A 21,083-nucleotide genomic window follows, 5' to 3' on the forward strand; every position below is an offset into this window, starting at 1 on the left:
CTGATAAGTAATATAAACCCCCTCGGTGTACTCAGCAGATAGCCCAATGTGGCTTTGTTATAAGAAAACACACATTAAACACTGATAAGTAATATTAACCCCCTCGGTGGACTCAGCAGATAACCCAATGTGGCTTTGTTATAAGAAAACACACATTAAACACTGATAAGTGATATAAACCCCCTCGGTGGACTCAGCAGATAACCCAATGTGGCTTTGTTATAAGAAAACACACATTAAACACTGATAAGTAATATAAACCCCCTCGGTGGACTCAGCAGATAACCCAATGTGGCTTTGTTATAAGAAAACACACATTAAACACTGGTAAGTAATATAAACCCCCTCGGTGTACTCAGCAGATAACCCAATGTGGCTTTGTTATAAGAAAACACACGTTAAACACTGATAAGTGATATAAACCCCCTCGGTGGATTCAGTAGATAACCCAATGTGGCTTTGTTATAAGAAAACACACGTTAAACACTGATAAGTAATATAAACCCCCTCGGTGTACTCAGCAAATAACCCAATGTGGCTTTGTTATAAGAAAACACACAGTAAACACTGATAAGTAATATAAACCCCCTCGGTGTACTCAGCAGATAACCCAATGTGGCTTTGATATCAGAAAACACACGTTAAATACTGATAAGTAATATAAACCCCCTCGGTGTACTCAGCAGATAACCCAATGTGGCTTTGCTATAAGAAAACACACACACCATTAACCCCCCAGTTGGGAAAATTTACTTTCCTTCAAAACTAAATTACTGCTACGGAATTTTCGTTTTTCTTTTCGTTTAGATTTCTGATTAGAAATTATTAAGTTACTGAAGTCGTTTTTGTTATAAGTTTAACTTAGGGCAACCAAACATTTATGTTTTAGATTTTATTTGAGTATCCGAAATATTTATGTATGTGTACATGTTTAATAGTTGGTCTGACATCCTTTGACACTTTGCGACGTTTTTTGTATTTTAGACATAACATAATTTTATTACTTTTTAAGAACAGGCAAAGATTTTTCTTTTCTACAATTTTGTAGAAATAAAGTTTGATGTTAACTCGAGCTGTAATTATTATAAAAAAATACTATCAAAATAAACCAGTAAAATTCATCTTTATTTAGAGAATAATTTTATTATTAAAACTTAATTTTTATGAAAATAATTTAAACATTTTCATCGAAAATTTCATATTTGTTTTGCTCGTAACGCCCTCTTCAGTATAAGTAAAGTCTAATATGTTTATTACAGTTAATTTATTTAGTTTATATTAAGGGAGACATCTATCTATTATAAAACAAACATATATTTTGGTTATATCTTAAACTATTTCTGATGTCTAATGTCACATTACTTTGTAACTACAGATTTTAACCAAGATGGCCACTCAGATAACATATCATTCATGATTAAAAGAATAAAAGTCTACACTATAGACGATCTAGCAGATCCCCATTATCGCTTTCCGGGGAACTATGGAGTGGAAAAATTTTTGGAACTTTTCTCCGAAGAGGATTATGACGCCTTTTGTCTAGCCTATATGTTTACATACAGAGATTTTGAGGGAGGAACTTTAGGCTTAGCCTGGACTGGAGATCTTAAAAACGCTGGAGGCGTCTGCGAAAAAAACGGGGTGAGTTTTCAATTGTATTTTTAAACTAAATTAATGTTCTTTAAAATTCAACATCATCGTTAAGCCAAATAGTTTACGTTTTATCACATCGTATGGAAAGTTTTGATGTAACGTTTTGAAAGCCATAAAATTGTAGTCCAGATACAATATTGCGGGTTTTTTTAAGATAAAAGATAAATAATAGATTTACGCTATTGGTTTAAACTCTTTATAAGTTAGTCGATAAGTGTCACTTTAGCTTGACGCTATGAAAGTTGCATGTTTTACGAATCTACTTATAAAAACAATTATCGAACCAGGTTGTTGCAAGATCAAAACCCGTCGATGGACATACTTGTCTTACTAGTCGTGAAATTGTTACAATGGAATGGTCAGTCACACTATTCTTTGATAAAGAGTGGCCTTAAGCAGTGACGTATTTAGGTAGGGGTTATAGGGGGCTCAGCCCCAGGGCCCATGTTCTTAATGGGGACCCATTGATAATTTTATTCTATGTAAAGTTACATGGGATGTGTGGCCCATAAAAATTATTTTCCCCTGGGCCCACACAAACTTAAATCCGCCGCTGGCCCCAAGATTTGGAGGTAGATGGTTATAACTAGCTGCCTTCCCTCTAGTCTTGCACTACCTAATTAGGGACGGCTAGCGCAGATAACCCTTGAGTAGTTTTGCAATAAATTCAACAAAACAAATTAAATACGTATTAAGCCTGGAGGGGCCCGGAGGTTAGCATGTCGGACTGTGAACCCAAGTGTTCGTGGTTTTTGTCCCTTGCCGCAAATATCAAACTCTGCACAATTCGATTAGAGTATCCCAAAGGCTGACAGAGATGCTTTAGGCTAGCCGTTGTCCCTTTAGTCTATCGATCCGAAATTAAGAGTCAGCTCAGCATGGATAACCATTGTGTAACTTTGCTCTGATATCTCCCTTCCCCTAAAAAATTACAAAATAAAGTAATTCTCTGCAACATGTCTCTTGTTTGTTTTGAATCTCGCGCAAAGCTGCACGACGGCTATCTGCGTTAGTCGTACTTAATTTAGCAGTGTAAGACTAGAGGGAAGGCAGCTAGTCATCACCACCCACCGCCAACTCTCGAGCTACTCTTTTACCAACAAATGGTGATTATGATGACCTCACGGCTGAAAGGGTGAGCATGTTTATGTGGTAGGGATTCGAACCTAGGGCCCTTAGAATACTAGTCAAGCGCCCTAGCCACTTGGCCATGCCGAGCCATACGGAAGTTTCGATTTAACATCTAATTTTCAACCAGACATACCTCCTCCGAAAATAAATTCAAATTTTCTTAAGTGTTTCGAAACATTTTGTTTTCGTGTTATCTAATTAAGCCAATTTTGAATCATCTGTTGTTCGGACATTTATACAAAGTTATATTAGAGCTACTTACGCATAGTTGTCCCTAATTTTGCAATAAAAGACTAGAGACAAGGGAGATGTAGTCGTTAACACCCATAAATAAAGTACAAAATACTCTTGTCTAAATATTGACTGCCCCTCTTGTGGCGCTTCCGCGGTTACGAAAGGCATACTTTTGTTTTTCGACAACTGGACACCAACGAAGGGTCTTTGAATTGGTCGAATTCAAATTAACGACTTGGCCACGCTTGGCCCTTGATTGTATTTGAGTAAGGTTTAACCCAATACAAAGTATTAAAAATCATTAAAATTTATTAACACAGATCTAGTTTGTGCAAGTAAAGTTTATCTTAAACAGAAATCTAATTTGCTTCTACTAGGACTAATTGTTATGATAATACTGTTATTTGTCCTTTATCAATACAACATTCCTCTGCGACACTTTCAAATGACTGTTCTACACTTTTTTTTTTTTTTTTTGGCCCGGCATATCCTGGTGGGTTTAGGCGTTCGACTCGTAATCTGAGGGTCGCGGGTTCGCATCCCCGTCGCACCAAACATGCTCGCCTTTTCAGCCGTGGAGGCGTTATAATGTGACAGTCAATCTCGCTATTCGTTGGTAAAAGAGTAGCCCAAGAGTTGGCGGTGGGTGGTGATGACTAGCTGCCTTCCCTCTAGTCTTACACTGCTAAATTAAGTACGACTAGCGCAGATAGTCCTCCTGCAGCTTTGCGCGAAATTCAAACAATACACAACATTTTAAAAACAATGACTTACTCCTGCCTCAAGTAAAAAGGACCCTCAGTGGGCCTCATTCACATCTACTTTACACGTTCTATTGTCCAGGAAGTTAGATAGCCAGCGAATAATTCCCTGGGGTAAATCCATTTCCGTTACCTTTGGCGTAATCCGTTATGCCACACAAAATTCAATGTAGAGAGCGTGCTTAGATGTTTGAATATATAATTTATTTTATTATTATTATTTATTATATTATTTTTAATATAGGTATAAAGGTGTTATTTTGTATTCCTAAGCACGCCCTCTACATTCCGACACTCAGTTACACAACCCCTTTCAAACTTGTGGTCAGCTTCCGGTCAGTTACCTCGTTCTTTCTTTGTGAACCTTGTTCGCTCCTCTACGTAAAATATCTTCTCAACCCAAACCAAACGAGCCGTTTTTACATAAATATTATTCTTACAAGTGAGTTTTCTCGACATCACTGATTCAGCCTATAAAATACCACGTAGCACTTTATCCACATTCATGTACAAGTATGCAAACATAAAAACAATATCTGAAAGACTCTTGTATAATGCACTAAATTATTTTAATAAAAATTGGCATAAAAATGATTTATTGTGTGACCTCGACAGATACAACATACATGATGAACAGAGTCCTAAGTACCTCTCTCCTATAAATATATATTTAAGAAATATAAATCAAGATGGCCACCATGCATTAGACGCTTAAAACTTGTTTTATTTTACTTTTTATGATTTTCATTTATTATTATTATTATTTTAATTTTTCCGATAAATATATACATAAAAACATATATATATACAACGAATAGAAAATATTTAAAAAAGGAATACAGGTAAAAAAAATTAAAAATAAAAATAAATAGATAAAGGAAAAAATGGCAAATTAAGACAATACACTGAGCACTGCCCTGAAAAGGGCCGGAGTACTGTGGAATACACTGGCCCAAAATCTACAACAACAAATTCTTACTAGTAGCCGACATGAAAGTTAAGGACAGAGGAAGAGGAATTGTGCACCTGACGCTCCAGGGTATTACAAAATACCAACAAGCGAACAATGACATGATTCATGTAATACTCAACACATTTTTAAAATAACGACATAATACATGTAATACACATCACTTTTTTAAAATAACGACATAACACATAGAATACACAACACTTTTTTTAAAATAACCACGTAATACATGGCATACACAACACCTTTTTTAAAATAATGACATTACACATGGAATACACATCACTTTTAAAAAACGACATAAGACATGTAATACACATCACTTTTTAAAATAAGGACATAATACATGGAATACACAACACTTTTTAAAAAAGCGACATAATACATAAAATACACGACATTTCTCAAATAACGACATAATGCATGTAACATACAACACATTTTTAAAATAACGTGATAATGCATGTAATACACGTTTTACTCGGATTACGAGTCGCACGCCTTACGCGCTTGGCCATGCCGGGCCAACACAACACTATTTTAAAAGAACGACATAATGCATGTAATGTACATTTTTTAAAATAACGACTTAATACGTCTAATTCACAACACATTTTTAAAATAACCACATAATACATGTTATTCATTCATTCATTCATTCACCATTAGATTCCATCTAGGAACATAGGGCCGCAATCGCTTGCGGATTCTTCAACAGGTATTTAAGTAAGTAGGTTGTTAGCCCACTGCACTGAGCCGTCCCTAATTTAGTAGTGTAAGACTAGAGGGACGGCAGCTAGTCATCACCACCAACCGCCAACTCTTGGGCTACTTCATATGCAAAAAACGGCTCGTTTGGGTTGAGAAAATATTTTACATAGAAGAGCGAACAACGTTTCGACCTTCTTCGGTCATCGTAAGGTTCACAAAGAGGTAACTGACCGGAAGCTGACCACATGTTTGAAAGGGGTTGTGTAACTGTGTGTTGAAATGTAGAGGGCGGTATTAGATGTTTGAATATATAATTTTATTTATTTTATTATATTAATATAGGTATAAAGGCGTTCCTTTATATTAGTTTATTTTGGGTTTAAGTTGTTGTATAAGTAAGGCTTCTTTAATTTTTCGTTTGTTTATGTTTGTTTCTTTATTTAGTATTTGAGTGCTTTCTATGGTTATGTTGTGTTTATTTGACTTGCAGTGTTCGAAAACGTGTGAAGGTGACTTTTTATGTTCTTTGAATCTGGTTTCCATTTTTCTACTTGTTTCTCCAATATAGAAGTCGTAGCAGTTATCACATTGTATTTTATAAATAATGTTGGTGTGGTGTTTGTCAGTGTAGTTTTCACATAGTATAGACCTCAGTTTTGTGCCTGGTTTTTGAATAAATTTGGTATTAACTGGAATGTCATATTTTGTTACTAATTTTTGCCAAATGTTGGTTATTTGTTTGCTGATGTCAGGAATATATGGTATACAGCAGTATATGGTTTCGTGGTTTTTTGATTCGTGAGCTGTATTTACTGTAGTTGGTTGATTTTGCTTTATGTCTAGGTGTGTGCGTATAATGTTTTCTACGGTTTGTGGGGGAAACTTATTGATGTTGATGAAGTATTGTTTTATTTTGTCTAATTCATCGTTAATCTTATCTGGTGAGCATAGTTTTATGGCTGTGTTTATTTGGTTTCTTGGTATGTTGAGTTTTTGTTTTGTTTCATGTGCTGAGTCCCAAGGAATGTATAGTCCAGTATGGGTGATTTTTCGGTGGATTTCTGTTTTGAATTGTGTGTCAGTTCTTGTAATTTTGAGGTTAGGAAATGATATTTGATTGCTTTCTTCCTGTTCACATGTGAAGTTAATGTTGGGATGTATAGAGTTAATGTGATTGAAAAAATTAAGTATGTGTTCTGTAGATTTGAATCCCGCAACCGTGCCATCTACATATCTGTACCAGTATAGTGGTGGATGTAATGCTGTGTTAATTGCTTGTGTTTCAACTTGTGTCATAAAAATATTGGCTAGAACTGGTGATACTGGGTTGCCCATGCTTAGGCCATTTGTTTGTATATAGTTTTGTTTGTTGAACATGAAGTTTGTCTTTATCGTGGTGAATTCTATGAGGGTTGCTAACTGGTTACTGGGAATTTCTATAGTTGGGTTAGGGTCTCGGATATAGAGTTCTAAGGCTATCTTGCAGGCTTCAGTGGTTGGAATTTCTGTAAAGAGGGATATAACATCGAAACTGGCCATTAAGGCTTTATGATTAAGTTGATTTAGATTAGACTTGAAATTAAAAGAGTCTTTGATGAATTAGCTGGCTGATGTAACATATTTGGAGAATGCCCATGCTATGTATTTACCAAGATTGTAATTAAACGATTCATATGTGGACATTATTGGTCGTAATGGACAATCTGGTTTATGAGGTTTGGGGATGCCGTATATTTGCGGTGTGCGTGAGTCGGTTTTTCGTAGGTAGGAATAAAGTGTTTGTGAAATTGTTTTGGCTTTTTTCATTTGTAGTAGTAATTTGTTCAATTGCGTCTCGTGTGTCTTTGTTGGATTTGTGTGTATTGGTTTAAATTTGTTCGTGTCTGATAGGATGTTATTCATTTTTTGGATGTATTCGTTCGTGTTCATTATGACTATAGCGTTACCTTTATCTGGTTTTAGAATTTTTATGTTTTTGTCTTGTTTTAAGTTTTTAATGGAATTAATGTCTCTTTTTGTAAGGTTGTTTTTTAGTTTTCTGTTTTGTGAAATTATGTTGATGGTTTTGTGAGAAAATTCTTTGAAAAAATCGTTTAAGATGTTGTTTTTAGGTGTTTCTGGAAAATATAAATTTGTAATTTTACCTGGGAAGTTTGGCTGTTGAATGTCAATAAAATTATCTAAGTTGTCTTCTTTCTGTTGGTTGTGTTTGGTTGTTTCCTTGTTTTTCTTTTCTGTAGAAAGTATCACAAGTCTCCTGGCTAGGTCTTCTAAACATGTTTTGATTTCTATGGTTGGAATGTACCTAGGTGCTATTGCGAAGTTGAGTCCTTTGTTAAGTAGATGTTTCTCGTCTGTGTTTAATTGTCGGCCAGATCTGTTAATTATGAGGTTAGTCAACGGTTTGTCGTTTTGGTGTCTTTTCTGTTGTTTGCATCTTAGTTTTCTAGTTTTTTGTTGTGGCAGATCTTTTTGTGTCTGTCGTTCTTAGTATTGATTTGGTTTATGTTTCGTTGTATAAGTCCGTAAATCTCTGGTTTAATGCAGCATGCCAGTTGATGGTCTAGGTTCATTTTTTGTTTTTGTAAGTCATGTAGTTCTTTGTACTTTGTGTTCAACATGGCTTTAAGTAGTTTATTCTGTAAATTTTGGATAATGTTTGTGTATGTATTAACATTTTTTGAAAGACCTGCCACAACAAAAAACTAGAAAACTAAGATGCAAACAACAGGAAAGACACCAAAACGACAAACCGTTGACCAACCTCATAATTAACAGATCCGACCGACAATTAAACACAGACGAGAAACATCTACTTAACAAAGGACTCAACTTCGCTATAGCACCTAGGTACATTCCAACCATAGAAATCAAAACATGTTTTAGAAGACCTAGCTAGGAGACTTGTGATACTTTCTACAGAGAAGAAAAACAAGGAAACAACCAAACACAACCAACAGAAAGAAGACAACTTAGATAATTTTATTGACATCCAACAGCCAAACTTCCCAGGTAAAATTACAAATTTATATTTTCCAGAAACACCTAAAAACAACATCTTAAACGATTTTTTCAAAGAATTTTCTCACAAAACCATCAACATAATTTCACAAAACAGAAAACTAAAAAACAACCTTACAAAAAGAGACATTAATTCCATTAAAAACCTAAAACAAGACAAAAACATAAAAATTCTAAAAGCAGATAAAGGTAACGCTATAGTCATAATGAACACGAATGAATACATCCAAAAAATGAATAACATCTTATCAGACACGAACAAATTTAAACCAATACACACAAATCCAACAAAGACACACGAGACGCAACTGAACAAATTACTACTACAAATGAAAAAAGCCAACACAATTTCACAAACACTTTATTCCTACCTACGAAAAACCAACTCACGCACACCGCAAATATATGGCATCCCCAAACCTCATAAACCAGATTGTCCATTACGACCAATAATGTCCACATATGAATCGTTTAATTACAATCTTGGTAAATACATAGCATGGGCATTCTCCAAATATGTAACATCAGCCAGCTCATTCATCAAAGACTTTTAATTTCAAGTCTAATCTAAATGAACTTAATCATAAAGCCTTAATGGCCAGTTTCGATGTTATATCCCTCTTTACAGAAGTTCCAACCACTGAAGTCTGCATGATAGCCTTAGAACTCTATATCCGAGACCCTAACCCAACTATAGAAATTCCCAGTAACCAGTTAGCAACCCTCATAGAATTCACCACGATAAAGACAAACTTCATGTTCAACAAACAAAACTATATACAAACAAATGGCCTAAGCATGGGCAACCCAGTATCACCAGTTCTAGCCAATATTTTTATGACACAAGTTGAAACACAAGCAATTAACACAGCATTACATCCACCACTATACTGGTACAGATATGTAGATGGCACGGTTGCGGGATTCAAATCTACAGAACACATACTTAATTTTTTCAATCACATTAACTCTATACATCCCAACATTAACTTCACATGTGAACAGGAAGAAAGCAATCAAATATCATTTCCTAACCTCAAAATTACAAGAACTGACACACAATTCAAAACAGAAATCCACCGAAAAATCACCCATACTGGACTATACATTCCTTGGGACTCAGCACATGAAACAAAACAAAAACTCAACATACCAAGAAACCAAATAAACACAGCCATAAAACTATGCTTACCAGATAAGATTAACGATGAATTAGACAAAATAAAACAATACTTCATCAACATCAATAAGTTTCCTCCACAAACCGTAGAAAACATTATACGCACACACCCAGACAGAAAGCAAAATCAACCAACTAAAGTGAATACAGCTCACGAATCAAAAAACCACGAAACCATATACTGCTGTATACCATATATTCCTGACATCAGCAAACAAATAACCAACATTTGGCAAAATTAGTAACAAAATATGACATTCCAGTTAATACCAAATTTATTCAAAAACCAGGCACAAAACTGAGGTCTATGCTATGTAAAAACTACACTGACAAACACCACACCAACATTATTTATAAAATACAATGTGATAACTCCCACGACTTCTATATTGGAGAAACAAGTAGAAAAATGGAAACCAGATTCAAAGAACATAAAAAGTCACCTTCACACGTTTTCGAACACTGCAAGTCAAATAAACACAACATAACCATAGAAAACACCCAAATACTAAATAAAGAAACAAACATAAACAAACGCAAAATTAAAGAAGCCTTACTTATACAACAACTTAAACCCAAAATAAACCAATATAAAGGAACGCCTTTATACCTATATTAATATAATAAAATAAATAAAATTATATATTCAAACATCTAATACCGCCCTCTACATTTCAACACACAGTTACACAACCCCTTTCAAACTTGTGGTCAGCTTCCGGTCAGTACCTCTTTGTGAACCTGACGATGACCGAAGAAGGTCGAAACGTTGTTCGCTCTTCTATGTAAAATATTTTCTCAACCCAAACGAGCCGTTTTTGCATATAAATTTCTCAACAAGTGGGTTTCTCGACATCTTGGGCTACTCTTTTACCAACGTTTAGTGGGATTGATCGTAACTTTATAACGCCCCCACGGCTGGGAGGGCGAGCATGTTTGGCGCGACGCGGACGCGAACCCGCGAATTACGAGGCGCACGCCTTACGCGCTTGGCCATGCCGGGCCAATGCATGTTATACACAACACTATTTTAAAAGAACGACATAATACATGTAATACACATCACTTTTAAAAATTATGACATAACACATGTAATACACAACACATTTTGAAAATAACGAGATAATACATGGAATACACAACACATTTTTAAAAGAACGACATAATGCATGTAATACACAACACTTACAATTACGACATAACACATGGAATACACAACACACTTTTAAAAAACGACATAACACATGTAATACACATCACTTTTTAAAGATGATATGTAACAACTAATGTGACCTACTTTGATTTATTGAAGTATATATTATCATTGTTCGAAATCTTGCATGTATATAAATATTCATTGCATTAATATACCGCTCTCCGTGTGTTATCGTTTGCTGGAGATCGCATTCCACAGGAAGTGACGTAACCTTGTAATACTATGTTTCTCCGGTATTCTTTCCGTGTAAACAATTCTGTTATTTTGGTGTTTTGTTTCTCTACACAGGACATGAAACAGTTACGTTCTTAAGTTTTCTCTTACAATAGCATTATCGTGGAAGCTTGAAAAGTCTGAACACCGGGATAGTCACTTTACTTAATTATGGAAAGCACGTTCCGCCCGTCGTTTCACACGTCACTTTAGCGCATGAAATAGGACATAACTTTGGATCACCGGTAAGTTCAAGTCATAACTTTGTGAAAAATGTTTAATACGGTACAGTCTTGTACACGTGAGGTTGTCCTTGTTTCGATATAAACTGTCAAATTTCATTATTTGTTTATTCGCTTTTAACGCGTAGCTTCATAATATGCCCACCGCTAAGCCTATATTATTTAAGTCGGTATAGATAATGTGGAACCTTTAAAGTCAAATCTTAAATTAAACTTAGCGCATTTCTACGATTGTTTTTGTCGATAACAAATGTCCTTACACCCAATTTCAAGTATTTGTTAGGCTGGCTTTAATGGGTTTCGAGATTTTAGCAATTGGTCAGGTTGTGTAAGTTTCGAGACTTTACAGTTATTGGTTAGGCTGTGTAAGTTTCGAGACTTTAGAGCTATTGGTTAGGCTGTGTAAATTTCGAGACTTTAGAGCTATTGGTTAGGCTGTGTAAGTTTTGAGACTTTAGAGCTATTGGTTAGGCTGTGTAAGTTTTGAGACTTGCAAGATATTGGTTAGGCTGTGTAAGTTTCCAGACTTCACAGCTATTGGTTAAGCTGTGTAAGTTTCGAGACTTCACAGCTATTGGTTAGGCTGTGTAAGTTTCAAGACTTCACAGCTATTGGTTAGGCTGTGTAAGTTTCAAGACTTTAAGCTATTGGTTAGGCTATGTAAGTTTCCAAACTTCACAGTTATTGGTTAAGCTGTGTAAGTTTCGAGACTTCACAGCTATTGGTTAGGCTGTGTAAGTTTCGAGACTTCACAGCTATTGGTTAGGCTGTGTAAGTTTCGAGACTTTACAGCTATTGGTTAGGCTGTGTAAGTTTCGAGACTTCACAGCTATTGGTTAGGCTGTGTAAGTTTCGAGACTTCACAGCTATTGGTTAGGTTGTGTAAGTTTAGAAGCGATTTGAAATTAACAGATTAATTGTTTAACTTAAGAAAAGAGCCAATTATTTAACATGAAACAATACGTTGTTACGTTTCTATAAGTTAAAGTTATTTATATATTTAATTAGTTTCATTCTTTGCGAAACAAAAGAATCTTCTAGTCCAGTGTCAAAAACTGTAATTTCGCTTCAATAGATACACGATATTTCTTAAAATTTAAGAGTGGAACTGGGCTAACCTTTGCTTGTTTTTGTTAATTACAAAGCTACAAAAGGATAGCTCGCTGTGTGATGTTCACCGCCAAGTACTGAAACCACATTTTTTAGTGTTGTAAGCTCTTAGACTTACTGCTGTACCACCGGAGGATTTGCGTAATGTTATAATTTATTTACAGAATAGAGTTTATGAAGATGTTTGTAAAGTTGCAATCTGCTTTGTCACATAGTCGGAAGTTAAATTGATACAGAAAAATCACAGCTTCGTGTGAGATTAAATAAAACCAGAAAAATGAAAAGAAAGTATGAACATGTTACATTCATTAAAATACGTTATTTGTATTTAACAGCATGATCCGGAAAATAACGATATTTGTACACCTGGTGGGAACTATGGGAATTATATAATGTTCGCCAGAGCGACTGCCGGAGACAAGAAAAATAATAATAAATTTTCACCATGCAGCCTTACTAGCATGAACGCAGTGTTAAATACAAAAGCACGGTCTATGAGAGGTTGTTTTACAGGTCAGTTTTTAATTTATGTAAAAACTTGTCATTTGTCATTTTGTTTCTGTAGACTAATACAGTAATGTGTCATATCAGGTTATTTAATTTTTTATGAGATATATTTAGAATTAGTTAAAAGAGAAAGAATATGGTTAAAATAAAATAGCCACTATTTTTCGTCGTTTTTTATGTTTTTAAAATATTTTTATGAACAAATAATTAAAACTCTATTTTTATCTGAAATCTTAAATTATTAAGCATCTTTCATTTTGATATGATGTTGGCTCGCAGCTTCACTGAAGTGTTGGATGTCACACTCACCTGGCATTAAATATATATATATTGAAGCGTCATCTATTGTTTAATATTGTAGTCAAAATGGTAAAAGAACAACAAACAAATGTTGAATAAATTGATAAACATTGACGAATAAATACTTCCTGTTTTCAGTTTTTAATTAGAAATGCCATAGCTTTAGTTAGCTCTTCATTATTTGTATGGACTTGTAATTAACTCACTGTATGCTATTTATAATTCAAGCCTAACTGTTTTAAATTTACTTGCATTTTAAATTTCTCTAGAGCCCCAACACGCCATCTGTGGGAACGGCGTGGTGGAAACAAATGAGGAATGCGACTGTGGATGGGAAGAAGATTGCCAGGAACCATGTTGTTTCCCCATGAGGATCAACCCCCCACAAGACCAACCCCCTTGTCGTCTTCGTCCTAATATAATGTGCAGGTTGTGCAACTTCTACTTGAAACTTAACGTAACATGTTTAGTCTTAGCTATTTTAAAAGGTACAAAAAGTTGGTGCATAGATGATTTTCTTACAGATAAATGGTTCATATATTATTTTGTTTATATCCAAATTTTCTGTAGAAATAGCTGGTGTTTCTTAAGATTTCGTTGGCAATAAATAAAAAGCGATTTGTTAGTCTTTTTCTTAATTAATTTCAAAGATGTTATATTTGCAAAACAGTAAGAAAAAGGAAAATATGCGTAAATTGGTTTATGTGGGGATAAGAGAATGATCATCCCAAATGAGATTCATGTCTCCAATGGCTTAGTGGTAAGTCTGTGGATGTATAATGGTAAAAGTCGAGTTTCAATACCCATGACAAAGGTAGTGTACCAATAACAACAAGCAGAAAACAAGTAACCTAATGTTGCTAGTGTGATACATCGATGTCATCAAAAGTTTCGTTTTTATTTGTTCGATCAATTTAATAGTGTGTGATCTTCTATCTATCTATCTCTGTGACCGAAATAACAAATACGATAGCGCCACCTCTTGTGCTGAAATACAATAAGACATCGATATCAGTTGTGGTGATTTCGGGTTTATGGAATGTTGCGTCAACTATTGAATTGCATCACAGACAAAAATGCTTAAAAGTATTCACACTTTGAGTATTCAAGTTTCAGACGATTAGGAAAATATCTATGGTATGTACAACAACATTTATTTTATATAATAAACACAGTTTAAATTAAAACTATTCTGTTCACAACAATAACAAGAACTATCACTTGAACTGTATCTAAGGGTTTGATGAGAAATTTCTTGATGTAAATATTTTGTTAGAAGTCCTTTAAAAGTATTATTTTCCCAATAAATGGCAGCATCTTAATACATTAAAAACATTACAGTTTACATAATTAATATTTTGAGTTCTTTACGCTGAATCACACTAAAGAGCACACTCTGTACACTTTTACCATACAGAACTCCTTCCCCTTCAAAAGGAAACATTCACTTGTTTTACAATTGTTGTTTGTTGTTTTTTTACAGTGAGGTATGAATTACTGATTATTAGTATAAATAACTGCCTGTAGGGCGGCGTTTTTGCTAGGTTAATTTGTTAGTTAATTGTTGCAGTTTCTACTCTTAACATAACCTTCTAATTATACTTTATTGGTTAGTTAATTGTTGCAGTTTCTGCTGTTAACAAGACCTTCTAATTATACTTTATTGGCTATTTAATTGTTTCAGTTTCTACTGTTAACATAACCTTCTAATTATACTTTATTGGTAAGTTAATTGTTGCAGTTTCTGCTGTTAACATAACCTTCTAATTATACTTTATTGGTTAGTTAATTCTTGCAGTTTCTGTTGTTAACATAACCTTCTAATTATGCTTTATTGGTTTGTTAATTGTTTCAGTTTCTACTGCTAACATAACCTTCCAATTATACTTTATTGGTAAGTTAATTGTTGCAGTTTCTGCTGTTAACATAACCTTCTAATTATACTTTATTGGTTAGTTAATTCTTGCAGTTTCTGTTGTTAACATAACCTTCTAATTATACTTTATTAGTTAGTTAATTGTTGCAGTTTCTACTGTTAACATAACCTTCTAATTATACTTTATTGGTTAGTTAATTGTTGCAGTTTCTGCTGTTAACACAACCTTCTAATTATACTTTATTGGTTAGTTGTTACAGTTTCTACTTTACCATAACCTTCTAATTATACTTTATTGTTTAGTTAGTTGTTGTAGTTTCTACTGTTAACATAACCTTCTAATTATACTTTATTGGTTAGTTAATTGTTGCAGTTTCTACTGTTGACATAACCTTCTAATTATACTTTATTGGTTAGTTAATTGTAGCAGTTTCTGCTGTTAACATAACCTTCTAATTATACTTTATTGGTTAGTTAATTGTTGCAGTTTCTGCTGGTAACATAACCTTCTAATTATACTTTATTGGTTAGTTAATTGTTGCAGTTTCTACTGTTAACATAATCTTCTAATTATACTTTATTGGTTAGTTAATTGTTGCAATTTCTGCTGGTAACATAACCTTCTAATTATACTTTGTTGGTTAGTTAATTGTTGCAATTTCTGCTGGTAACATAACCTTCTAATTATACTTTATTGGTTAGTTAATTGTTGCAGTTTCTACTGTTAACATAATCTTCTAATTATACTTTATTGGTTAGTTAATTGTTGCAATTTCTGCTGGTAACATAACCTTCTAATTATACTTTGTTGGTTAGTTAATTGTTGCAGTTTCTACTGTTAACATAATCTTCTAATTATACTTTATTGGTTAGTTAATTGTTGCAATTTCTGCTGGTAACATAACCTTCTAATTATACTTTGTTGGTTAGTTAATTGTTGCAGTTTCTATTGTTAACATAACCTTCTAATTATGCTTTATTGGTTTGTTAATTGTTTCAGTTTCTACTGTTAACATAACCTTCTAATTATGCTTTATTGGTTTGTTAATTGTTGCAGTTTCTACTGTTAACATAACCTTCTAATTATACTTCTATATTATTCTATAATATTCTATATTATTATTCTAATCGTATTTTAGCCCCAGTCAAGGTCCTTGTTGCACCCAGGACTGTTACTTGAAGATCGGGAATAAGTGTCGTAACGACAATGGCTGTAGAAGTGCCAGTTTTTGTGAATATCCTTTCACTGGATGCAGTAATAGATTCTATACGTTTATCTGTTTATAGTTTATTGTATTTAAGACTAGTATTGAGATTCATAAATATTTTATTTTATTGGGTAATTATTTGACAGCAATACGTATATATATATATCCGCTTATAATACACTGACGACCTCTGTAACAATTAGTGGAATTAATTTTAATATTGTTGTTATTTTTGTTTACAAATCAGATGAGTGAGGATCACGTAATTACAGTGTGATTATCTTCTACATTGTACGGATTAATCTGAGTAGTTACTCAACGTTTTGACTGAGAATTTAGATCTGAATCATACAAAACAGCATGCAAATAAGTGGTTTACATTTCTTCAAGTCCGTAGAAATTGGTACTTGTATTTTTTAAAATGATAATTTGAAAACTTCGAAGTTACTTTTAGGCTTAACTCCTACTTACTGGTGTTAGAGCAAGATGTCCACCTTCCACTAATAAACCCAACAAAACTATTTGTAACAAAGAATTCGTCTGTTATCTTGGGGTGAGTTGTTTCAAATTATTTCTTCTTCGAGTGATGAGTTAAACAACGTAACGTAACTTCTGTTTACTCTAACTGTATTTTTCGTTTATGTATGGGCCGTAAGCTAATTTAGTTAACAGGTTGAAACTGAGAGGTTCATAGTTCGTGTTTCTTTGTCTGTTGGGTTATTGACGGAATTTGTTTTAACAATGTGTAAAAAAAAATATATATCGTTGGATACCTCTGCAGTGGTTCATTTTTAAATCCAAAGGCTTATGACACTAAAAATCGGGTTTCGATATCCGTTGTATGGACAACTCAAATAGCCCATCTTATAGCTTTCAGCTTAACAACAAAACAAACAAATCTTAAGTGTGTTGTAACTGGTCTTACTGAACATAAATTGCTTCAGAGTTCTGCAATCTGATTGGCAAAGTTCAAGATTCTCAACTTTCTGTCCTTACCAATCAATGAACTAAAAAACCGAGACTCGCCATTTGATTGGCCAGCTCAGATGTAGATGTTTAGTCATTTCAACAGAATACTATAGTGAAGTTTAGCGGATAAAGCCACGTATTTCCTAAGTCGGTGACAAAAATCCATTGGTATTCTGCTGATCATGTTTCTAATTAACCTAACCTTCTGAATGCAGCAAATTAGTAGTAGATTTTCTTTCGCTCTACTTTGCTTGACTCATTGTCTCATACTTTGTGCTGTTTTGGGTCTGGATAGAGCATACTAATTGTTCGTTTTGGTTTTTGTAACGTAAAACTACATAATTGGCTATATGCGCTCTGACCACCGAGGGGAAATCGAAACCCAGATTTTAACGATATAAGTTTGTAATTTCACTGTTGACCACCAAGAGACGGCATGTCATTACACACTTTCACACTCTCAGTTTATAATAATTACAGTAAGTGTAATCGATAGGTAAATATTTTAAGGAAGACAAAATAATCCTTTCTTAAAAGTTATCTTGAATTAAAATTCGTTTTTTTATTGTCTTGTAAATTAATTCTGTCTGTTGGAAGCTCTAAAATGATTGCTGTATCTTAATTTCTTACTATGTTTATACGGATATATGGAAGTTAACAAATTAAGTTTAATCTACTATCTTTAATTACATATTTCATTCAAATATTTAAAGCACATTCTATGCTTATATACACGTTCTTTGACCCAGTCACACCAAACATGGTCGCCCTTTCAGCCGTGAGAGCGTTATAATGCAACGATCAACCCCACTATTTGTTGGTAAAAGAGTAGTCCAAGAGTTGGCGGTGGGTGGTAATGAGTAGCTGCCTTTCCTCTAGTCTTACATTGCTAAATTAGGGACAGCTAGTGCAGATAGCCCTCGAGTAACTTTGCGTGAAATTAAAAAAAAACAAAACGTTTATTTGTGTTGTTTTTTTCTATTTCAGTCAATCCGTTACACCGTATTACTCCCCCTTTAAACAGTTTTTCTGTCACAAAATATATATTTTAGTTATATTTCTTGTCATGTGAAATGTGTTTTGGTTTCGGTTTACAGGAGTGCACTGGTTCGATCTGTATGGCCTATGGTCTCGATTCTTGCCAGTGCCTCATGGGACCACACGATCCTGTTACCAAGGCATGTGAGATGTGTTGTAAGCTCCATGGTGACGACACTAGCTGCAAGTAGGCTTCGATTACTACATGATTTTAATCTTTATGGTATTCATGTGTTTTGTAAAGTGAATTTACTGTTGAGTTACGTGATCGATATAAAAACTAAAAACAATGTGACAGTTATTAAACAGATAATCATCATTCAGGGCAAATTATATTAAACTCTCTAATCTTTAGGTTCTATCTATAAGAACCTCCTTATGGTTCAACAGTAAGTCTGTGGGTTTATAACACTAAAAATTGGGGTTCTATAACCGTAGTCGGCAAATCATAGATTGTTCAAATGTGTAGCTAATAATAAAATAAATTAATACTCCTACCAGAATTTAAGGGTTTTAAAGAATTATCAAAGAATATAATGCCAAATGTTTTACCTAACATTTTTAAATATGTATCAATAATAATCATTGGTTGCAAACTTACTCAGATTAAACTCAATAAAAAGTTTATGTGTTAAAAGCTTAGAAGCATTTCAAAATCTCCTTTGAAAACTACAGTGTGTGTGTTCTCACATGATTCAGATAATATAATAACTGTAGTAACTTCTTGACAACAGACAATGAATAACTGTTAAAACGTTTTGATTTACTACAGGTCTTCGTTTGAATGGAATTTACCGCCTTACAACGTCCCAGATCTTTATGCCAAGCCAGGCACACCATGTAATAACTACAATGGATACTGTGATGTCTTTCAAAGATGCAGAGAGGTATGACATGGTCACTTTACTGAAACATAACAATAATGCCTTTAAATAGTTTGGTCTTTGAATATCTGAGCCAAACATGGCCAGGTGAAAAGCATTTATTGACTACAGATTGAAGGGTCAGCATTTGAAACCTACTGTAATAGAAAACGTCCCAAAGTTTCTACAATGGTCGTGTTATAAGGGTGGCACTCATTCCAGTTATTTGGCTCAAAGAACCATAGTCTTTGTGGCATGACCTGGTAGTTAAGGCTCTCAATTCACAATGTGTGAGTTGCGAATTTGATTTCCACCGATGAACATTCTTGGTCTTTCCAGCAATTGGGTAGTTATGATTTGATGATCAATCCCATTATCTGTCAGTAAAGAACAACCCAAGAGTCGGCGATAGGAGTGGCTGGCTAGCCTTCTTCCTTTTAGTCTATCACTTCTAAGTTAGGGACAGCTAGTGCAGATAACCCTCGGGTGGCTTTGTGTGAAATTCCACAAACAAATCAAGAACTTCCTTCTAGCTTTTTACCATCTGATCAGTAGTTCAGAATTAGGGACAGCTATAGTTGAATCCTAGGAAGTCTCAATATGGCCAATAAGCCTCATTGAAAATTCTAATTAATTTTACAATTTAGCATTTCAATGCTTAAAATATTATTGCATATAAATTTTTGTTGATGTATAAATTATTAATATTCTTAAAGTTAAATCAATGTTTGTTTTACTATTGTCTTTTTATGTTATACATTATTTACATCAATGTTTTTTACTATTGTACTTTTTGTTATACATTATTTACATCAATGTTTGTTTTACTATTGTACTTTTTATGTTATACATTATTTACATCAATGTTTGTTTTACTATTGTACTTTTTATGTTATACATTATTTACATCAATGTTTGTTTTACTATTGTACTTTTTTTATGTTATACATTATTTACATCAATGTTTGTTTTACTATTGTACTTTTTTATGTTATACATTATTTACATCAATGTTTGTTTTACTATTGTACTTTTTATGTTATACATTATTTACATCAATGTTTGTTTTACTATTGTACTTTTTATGTTATACATTATTTACATCAATGTTTGTTTTACTATTGTAATTTTTATGTTATACATTATTTACATCAATGTTTGTTTTACCATTGTACTTTTTATGTTATACATTATTTACATCAATGTTTGTTTTACTATTGTACTTTTTATGTTATACATTATTTACATCAATGTTTGTTTTACTATTGTATTGCTTTTATGTTATACATTATTTACATCAATGTTTGTTTTACTATTGTACTTTTTATGTTATACATTATTTACATCAATGTTTGTTTTACTATTGTACTTTTTATGTTATACATTATTTACATCAATGTTTGTTTTACTATTGTACTTTTTATGTTATACATTATTTACATCGATGTTTGTTTTACTATTGTACTTTTTATGTTATACATTATTTACATCAATGTTTGTTTTACTATTGTACTTTTTATGTTATACATTATTTACATCAATGTTTGTTTTACCATTGTAATTTTTATGTTATACATTATTTATATTTCATTTTACTGTAGTATGCAAGTTAGCTTTTAAAGTTTTATAACCATTTTTAATATATGTATATTATACATTAGTACGTATTAATTTTTCACTTTTATTCGATGTTGACTCATCAGTGTTAAGTTAACCTCCAATCACAACAGTCTGTACTGTATACTATGCAAGGTATTGATTCCACAAAGCTGTTTTATTACAGTACATTCGTCGTTTAAATGGATGTGTGTTTGGTTCACAACATTTTGGCAAAAGATAGGTAGGAAATATGATGATCCTCAATATCACACTGATAATTG

At 33.3% G+C, this 21,083-nt stretch overlaps 1 protein-coding gene across 1 annotated transcript in view; it reads left to right on the forward strand.

Annotated features, from left to right (window-relative positions):
• LOC143237556 (disintegrin and metalloproteinase domain-containing protein 10-like) overlaps positions 1-21,083 on the forward strand; it is a 73,006-nt gene that overhangs the window by 36,953 nt on the left and 14,970 nt on the right. Inside the window, exons 3-10 of the mRNA XM_076476960.1 lie at positions 1,376-1,641; positions 11,207-11,335; positions 12,778-12,955; positions 13,519-13,678; positions 16,265-16,360; positions 16,805-16,886; positions 18,400-18,527; positions 19,113-19,227. Of these exons, the coding sequence (XP_076333075.1) occupies positions 1,376-1,641; positions 11,207-11,335; positions 12,778-12,955; positions 13,519-13,678; positions 16,265-16,360; positions 16,805-16,886; positions 18,400-18,527; positions 19,113-19,227 (1,154 nt within the window). The remainder of the gene's footprint in view (positions 1-1,375; positions 1,642-11,206; positions 11,336-12,777; positions 12,956-13,518; positions 13,679-16,264; positions 16,361-16,804; positions 16,887-18,399; positions 18,528-19,112; positions 19,228-21,083) is intronic.

The sequence above is a fragment of the Tachypleus tridentatus genome, chromosome 2, assembly GCF_004210375.1.
Source record: "Tachypleus tridentatus isolate NWPU-2018 chromosome 2, ASM421037v1, whole genome shotgun sequence".
Lineage (NCBI taxonomy): Eukaryota > Metazoa > Arthropoda > Merostomata > Xiphosura > Limulidae > Tachypleus > Tachypleus tridentatus.